The sequence below is a fragment of the Octopus bimaculoides genome, chromosome 3 (assembly GCF_046866305.1).
Source record: "Octopus bimaculoides isolate indiv1 chromosome 3, ASM4686630v1, whole genome shotgun sequence".
Lineage (NCBI taxonomy): Eukaryota > Metazoa > Mollusca > Cephalopoda > Octopoda > Octopodidae > Octopus > Octopus bimaculoides.
Window position 1 is genome coordinate 19,537,800 of NC_142930.1, and position 7,500 is coordinate 19,545,299.

Consider the following 7,500-nt stretch of genomic DNA (forward strand, 5'->3'; position numbering starts at 1 on the left):
AGGTACATGTGTTCTCTTGAATTTCCATACTAATACAGCATTTCACTCAAGCACACACTGAACCCGCTCTTGTAGATATAGCTGTACACCCACGCATTATCTTCTGCATTTACTGCACATAGGCACTTACGCACACACACACACACACACACACACACACACACACACACACACACACACACACACACATACACACACACACACTAAGCAACTGCTTTTGATGTTTCGGTTCTTTTTTTACATTTCACTAACTTAGTCACACTACCTCTCTCTCTCCGCCCTAAATCACTTCTCTCAACGTTCACAAACTCTGTCACCCATCCCTGCAATTTTTATCATCATCATCATCATCATCATCATCATCATTATTATTATTATTATTATTATTATTATTATTATTGTTATACCCACATTTTTTTTTTTTATTCCTATATTTATTTTCGGTAACTAAAACTAATTCACCTTAGAACTTCCATTTTCTTTTTCACTCATTGACGTGTTTCTCGTTTTAGAATTAGTATTTTTAGTTGTAGGTGCATGTTGTTTACGCTTCAATCCCTTTTTCACTTCATCGTTTCTTCTTTACTCATTATTTCCCCCCACCCCTCACCTTTATATTTTTAAAAACCACCTGCTTCCAATATTCTCATCTTTTTTGCTAATTATTCTTTCTCCTTCACTACCCTTCCTTTCTTTCATCAACCATTTCGCCCATCTCTTAATTGATGCCACTTAATAAGATTGCTTGCTGAAGTTCTAATTTGTTATTACCCCTACTTTCTCTCTGTTGTAAATATTACCAATACACACTCACACACACACATTTGCGTAAAATGGTAGTGGGGTATATATATAATAACACGCGTGTCTTCATGGCCAATGTGGAAGCCGGTTGGTTGCTTTACCTGTTTATGTTACCTACCTGCCTACCTGTCTGCCCATCGCTTGAGATCTCCTTGCATGCGTGTGTTCCACATTCATTAACTCATTAGTTGAACGATCCATCCAGACAGTGAAGCTACTTCGTTGAGCACACGCATCTTTTTCTACCGAAAGTAGTTTGCTTTGCCCTTGTGTACCGGTGGAAATTAGTAATATAGTTTACTGACGTTGGTAGTGAGCTGTTACACCAACAAGTACTACCACTGTTTTAACCTATGTGTACGTGTGTTTTTTAACACCACCATCAGCATTGTTAGTTTCAACGAGTACACGTAAAACAAAAACAAAAACAACCAAAGAAGCCAAATAAAAAAAAAACAATAACAGCCGGTACTAGCAAATAAAATACACAGCCATAACAATAATCACAATGCGAACATCAAAATAGCAAAAAAGAGAAAGAATTAACATCATAAATTGCAACAGTAACAACATTCAAAGGGTAACTAATTACAAAAGAAAAAAAAAAGTTGTTAGACGAAGAAAAGTATGAGAAAACAAAACAAAGAAATTGTAGCATGAACAAACGCAAAATTGAAAATAAGTTGTGAAATACAACAAGCATGTTACATGTGTTGTTTTCTTAGCTACGTGGTCTCTGGAGTATTTTTGCATACGATCAAAGGAAAACTATTTTTTGAGAGCACACACACACACACACACACACACACACACACACACATACACACACACACACACACTCTATCACCTCTAACACATACAGGAATATATACACACCAACACATACAGATAGCAATATACACGTATACATACACTTACACACCGACACACGGACATAGACATATACAACATTGTACCCGTATTTAAAAACACAAGTTGCAATTACGAAAATGATTTAAAGCTCTCGACGTGTAGAATTAAATTGGATACAGCGTCTAGGGTTTCGATTTCCAGTGTGTACTGAGACTCGATTTCCAGTGTGTACTGAGACTGTCTCGATATAATTTCACTTGGCATAATTTTGTTGAAAAAAAAATCTGAACTCCACGTCTTCACATTTACCAACGACTAAAAATTGTTGACTTTCATCTACGTCGCAAATAATTTGCTGTGTTTGTGGTAAGCACTGTGGTACAAATTTTCTAACGCTTTCCCCTGATACGAATTAAGTAGGTTTTGATTCTTAGTTAAAGCCAATTGTTTTTTTTTTTTGTTTCCACTTATGCTCTTTGGGAAACGTATGAAGGCCATATAATATCACACATTTCTTCTCTCGTATGCAAATGACGTAGGTAGAGCTTTCTATCGTACACACATACACACACACATGCACATCTTTGAGAAAAAAATTAAGCTTATCAGTAAAAACATAATACAACAAAAATAAATAAGTAAAAACAGGAATAAAAAAAAAAATATATATATTTAAAAAAAAACCCTATCTGCCTCATTGACAATAACAATAGTAAACAAACAATAATCGGGAATGAGAAAGTGAGAGAAGAGAGAAGACTCGGTTGATATCTTGTTACGCTGCCAAGACATACTTTGTAAATATAAACATAGACTTCGTGTGCATACCGAGAACAAAAAAGTAGAAATAAAAAATAAAAAAAATTTAAAAAAGCGCATATTTGTAAACACACCTTACGTGGGTCTGCCTTTGCTGTACGCTATACCATGCAGAGGCCTTTCTTTCTTGTGTACTGAGAAAAGTGTACTTATAAGAAAAAGGTGTTAGCTACCCTAAGGTTTTGGTGGGATGCAAGCTTGATATCTAAGCTATCCGATACCGGTAGAACAACAACAACGAAAGGCTTAGAGAACGAAAGGAATAATAATAATAATAATAATAATAGTAGTAATAATAATAATAATAATAATAATAATAATAATAATGATAATTGTTACTATTTTATTAGCCACACAAGTTCATTAGTAGCTGCCAAGTTTTGCACGCACACACAAAGACAACTTTCAGTAAAAACATATATTAGGGCAACTGCACATATCTTACGTTTAGTGATTTCAAAGCATCTAGACACACACACACACACACACACATCATCATCATCATCATCATCACCACCACTGACAACACTAACAACACCAAACACCGCACGTACTTGAGGCACACCGCATTTGCGTTCGACTGTGCATTTGAAACACGCAATAAAAATACTATCGAAATATATAAAAGACAATAGTTTTCTAAGGTAGACACACGCAACAACGTTAATTACATTTAAAATGCTGAGTTCGAAAGTTACGTGCATGAAAAAATGTTGTTTTAATTTAAAATTTAATGAGGTAAGAGTAAAAACATATAAACTTTAAGGAATATTCCATATAATAAACACACGTACACAGAATGTATAAATTTTATTATGCAATAATAAATACAATTAACCGAATTGAATAACACACGCATTCATTTTGCCACACACACACACACACACACACACACACACACACACACACACACACACACACTGTGTCGTACAATCACACACATTTTTACATATTTTCAAGAATATAATGTAAATTATAAAATTGCCTCAGAAAATTAATAAACAGAATAATTGAATTATCGAAAGGAAAGGAAGAAAACGAGAGGAAAAAAAAAAAAAAAAGAATTTGGATATTAATTTTAAAAAAAAATAATTATAATGGTATTAAATTATTATGAAAAACGTAATTACTGAACAATTTGATTGTGACGGAGGACGATCGTCATTCTTTCAAATGTAAACAAACACACGCATTATACAGGCAAAATACACTCGCACGCTCACACACGCAAAGATGTAATGTATGTATGTGTGTGTGTGTACATATATATGTTTTATGAAATCCTCACAAGAACAGCAACAACTGGTACTGCATAAATATCAAAAAAGAAAGAAAGGAAAAAAGCTTAAAAAAAAATATATATATATATATATGTATAATTGATGCAACTAATGAGATATTTATTAATGAATGAACTGAACGGCTTTTGTTATTATGGTAATTGAAATCCAGTGAGTCACGTGTCATGGGATCATGTATAAAGTTTGTGCTCGCGATGGAATTTTATGTAAATACAGGCTGACATCTGGAGAGAAAGCATCGATAACAAAACCACCGATAACAAAACCACCTGTGAGGAGAATATCCTGAAAGAAAGAAAGAAAGAAAGAAAAAAAGAAACAGAAAAAGGAAAAAAAAAAAGAAAAAAGTAAGAAACGTGAAACCAGGAAGAGAAAAGCGACTAGGAAAACACTGTGTCTGTGTATCTGTTGCAATTGAAAGAAGAGAAGAAAGAGAAAAGGAGAGAGACAGAGAGTGTGTGTGTGTGTGTGTGTTTGTAAGTAAGTCTATTGAGGGTGGGGCGAGAGTTTGATAATAAACTCGACAGATTATATTAGATGGTTTTAGCTTTGCTAAGTGTGTTTGAATGAGTAAGTGAAGGTATTTGTGTATGCGAGAGAGAGAGAGAGAGAGGGGAGATAGAGGGTAGCAGACTGCGAGAGAGGTAGTATAGTGTGTGTGTGTGCGTGTGCGTGCGTGCGCGTGTGTGTGTGTGTGTGTGTGTGTGTGTGTGTGTGATAGTGCATGCGTGTATGTATATGTGTGTGTGTGTTTTGGTATGCGTGGTGTATGATAAAGAGAAGGGTGTCACCGCCTGAAGACCGGCCTATTAGTAAATATCCTGTTGGGCGGTTATTGTTGTATAACAAGCGAGTGTTATATATAGATAGATATATGAAATAAAAGCCAGTACGGTGTTGACCGTTCTTTCACAACAGTGTCGTCGTACCTTTACATGCTGCCACCATTAGTTGCTGTAAAGGAACGCGAGCCGACGGCCCCGCGGCCAGTCGCAGTCGCAGTCGTGACGGCCCCGTTAGGCTCAATTCATCAAGTTTGCCATCAACAAGAGAAGCAGCAGCCGCAGCAGCCGAAGCAGCAGCAGCCGAAGCAGCCGCAGTAGCAGCAGCGGTAGGCGAAACACGGAGGCTGGACCGCCCTCAGGAGGTCCCGGATGATTGTGGTGCATCCTGTATGTGGGAGGGAATTAAGAAGAATGCCAATATGGCTCAGTATACCCATGTAAAAGCACTGCAGCTGCCCCAGAGGTCGTGTCGAAAACTGGGTCTAATCGAGGTGGCAATGATGGTGATGCGTATTGAGATAAAAACTATAGAATTCTGGCGGGCAGTTATTAGTGAGTGTTTAGGTACCTTTCTTTACGTTTTGCTTGGATGTAGTTCAATGTTGTATTGTAACGACGGAAGTTCGATTTTGACCGGCCGCGTACAGGCCGCTGTGGACAACGACATGAGGGTCGACTCCTCAGGAATTCATTCGGCCGGCGACCATCGAACGGTCGAGGATCGCGGCGTAAATTTTGGAGGCAGTTCGGACGCACAAGCTTATCTAATCATCGCACTCTCTTTCGGCTTGATTATGGCCACGCTAGTCCAGTGTTTTGGACACATATCCGGAGCCCATTTTAACCCTGTTACCACAGTTGCTATGGCTCTCACTTGCAAGATCACACCTCTTCGTGGATTTTTCTATGCAGTTGCGCAACTTGGAGGCGGCATTGCTGGAGCAGCACTTTTATACGGGTAAGTCTACCTAAGCATATTAATTTACTCTGTTCTTATATTACCACTTGTTATACACTGTATTTCCTGTTGTTATTTTATGCTACATAATTATGGTTCTATGATCCATTTCATGTTTGTTATGCTGTCGAGGTGGTTACTACCTTTTAACCCTACGTGGTCGATGAATTGAACACAAAGTACTGGTGTCGATCTAATCGAATGCATCTCATATATTTTATTATTCATAGAACAACAATTAGGGGAGGGCACTTGCCTTTCGTAGTCAGGGTGATCTTGAATCTGTGGGGACTTGTGAAGGGCCCTAGTTGGAGGTTTTCCTTTATCAGAACTGTGTCTTCCATGTATGCTATGTATATTTTCTATCGCATTCGCTCTTTTTTTCTCTCTCTCTCATCCGATTCCAATTAAACATCTATTCTTCATTTAACTTGTCTTTGCAATGTCTCCTCAAATAAAATCATCATCGCTATCGCCACCACCACCACCACCACCACCATCATCATCATAACTTCTTGTCACTCTTATGTCAGTAAAAGAAATCATTACAACAGGTCAGCCGGTATTTAGTTACTTCCCTTTGCGTTCTGAGTTCGAACCCTGTCTAAGCTCGCGTTGATTTTTTTCCCCCCACTCCTCCGTGTTCGCTAAAATAAGTAGTAGTATCTGGCATATACTGTTGGCAGTGACGGTGGTAGTTGGAGTCGATGTTAAATCGAGAGTGACGCACACCTCACCTACCTCTACCACAAATTTGCAACCTTGTACCAATTTCAGAAATCAATAATTCATGTACACAACGCATCACTGCAAACTTTTCTTTTATTCTCTCTGAACTTTTATTTATTTATTTTATTTATTCATTTCTTTATTTAAAGCGAGTGAGGTAGTGCAGCATGACTGCGCGATTAAGAAAGAAATTCGCTTAGTAACTAAATAGTTTTTAAATTCATTTCTATTGCGTGTCACTCTGTTTGTAGCCTCAGGTTGAACAAAGCCTGACTAAAGAAATTTGACGAACAGAAACTGCGTCGACTCCTACAAGAGTGACCGTTCCTGTTTTTGTGCAGTAGGCTTCATCCCTCACCAAGTTTAACACCACCACTTGGACATTCAGCGTGTCTTTAGCGGGGTACATTATGTGATAAAAAATTAACGCCTATGTCTCCGGTTTGAAAATAACTCCTTGTTTTCTCAATTACAATTCTTGGGACTGGATAATCGCAAAGACACCCTAATTTCTTCCCTCTTGAAAAATATGTGAATTATTGTGTTTGAGAGAGAGAGAGAGAGAGAGAGAGGATCTCTCTCACTCTATCTCTCGATAATGTTTGTGTGCGTGTGTGCATGCACGACTGCAAAATAAACACCTGCACGAGTGACACGCACGTAAATACACACAGGCACAAAAGCATGGTAAAAACAGATACAAGGACACACACAGACACATACAGACACACACACACACACACACACACACACACACACACACACGTTCTCAGCCCAATGTGCGCATAAGCATATACCCACGTGTGCACATACAAACAGATCCTTTCCAAACACATGCGCTTGCTCCCACAAAGGTTACACAAGTTATATATATATATATATATATATATATATATATATATATATATATATATATATATATATATATATATATATATATATATATATATATAAGTCAGTAAATAGTGGGGTTGTGTTAACCGCACGTGGAGAAATAATAGGAAAATGAAAAGTAATAAGGGGAAATGAAAAATTATTTTTCATGTTCCTATATATATATAGGAGTGGCTGTGTGGTAAGTAGCTTGCTTACCAACCACATGGTTCCGGGTTCAGTCCCACTGCGTGGCACCTTGGGCAAGTGTCTTTTACTATAGCCTCGGGCCGACCAAAGCCTTGTGAGTGGATTTAGTAGACGGAAACTGAAAGAACCTTGTTGTATATATGTATATATATGTATGTGTTTGTGTGTC

General features: G+C 37.6%; 1 protein-coding gene across 2 annotated transcripts in view; it reads left to right on the forward strand.

Moving 5' to 3' along the window:
- LOC106878504 (lens fiber major intrinsic protein) overlaps positions 1-7,500 on the forward strand; it is an 866,292-nt gene that overhangs the window by 822 nt on the left and 857,970 nt on the right. For both annotated transcript variants that reach the window (XM_089348664.1, XM_089348665.1), the window contains exon 1: positions 1-5,519. This exon is cut by the window's left edge. In XM_089348664.1, coding sequence (XP_089204790.1) covers positions 4,951-5,519 — 569 coding nt within the window. In that variant the 5' untranslated portion in view covers positions 1-4,950. The remainder of the gene's footprint in view (positions 5,520-7,500) is intronic.